Source organism: Eurypyga helias, unplaced genomic scaffold (genome assembly GCF_000690775.1).
Source record: "Eurypyga helias isolate BGI_N326 unplaced genomic scaffold, ASM69077v1 scaffold38426, whole genome shotgun sequence".
NCBI lineage: Eukaryota > Metazoa > Chordata > Aves > Eurypygiformes > Eurypygidae > Eurypyga > Eurypyga helias.
Window position 1 is genome coordinate 692 of NW_010257924.1, and position 317 is coordinate 1,008.

Here is a 317-nt window from a genome sequence, read left to right on the forward strand (position 1 = left end):
GTGGGATGGCGGAGCGGGGGCCAGGGCGACCGCCTGGTGCCTGTTGGGGTGACAAACTGTCTCCCCCAGATCGTCAGACCCGTGCTGTCCCAGTCCAAGTACAAGAATCTCCTCCCTCTCTTTGTGGCGCGCAATATTCTGCTGGTGAGCCGGGAGACGAAGGTGAAGGAGATGCTGCGGGTGCTGAAGGGGGTCCCGCAGGTCAACCTCCTGGGTGAGAGCCTTCCCCCGTGTCCCCTTCCGCTGGCGCTGGGCCCGGGGCTGTCACCCGGCGCTGGGGAGAGGCATTCCCTGCGGCAGGGTCTGTGCGGACGGAG

General features: G+C 66.6%; 1 protein-coding gene across 1 annotated transcript in view; it reads left to right on the plus strand.

Moving 5' to 3' along the window:
- The window catches only part of MRPL10 (mitochondrial ribosomal protein L10), a gene marked incomplete at both ends in the record, with an annotated part of 899 nt that extends 685 nt beyond the window's left edge, over positions 1-214 (plus strand). The window contains one exon of the mRNA XM_010154196.1: positions 70-214. Within this exon, the coding sequence (XP_010152498.1) occupies positions 70-214 (145 nt within the window). The remainder of the gene's footprint in view (positions 1-69) is intronic.
- Positions 215-317: the final 103 nt, after the last annotated feature.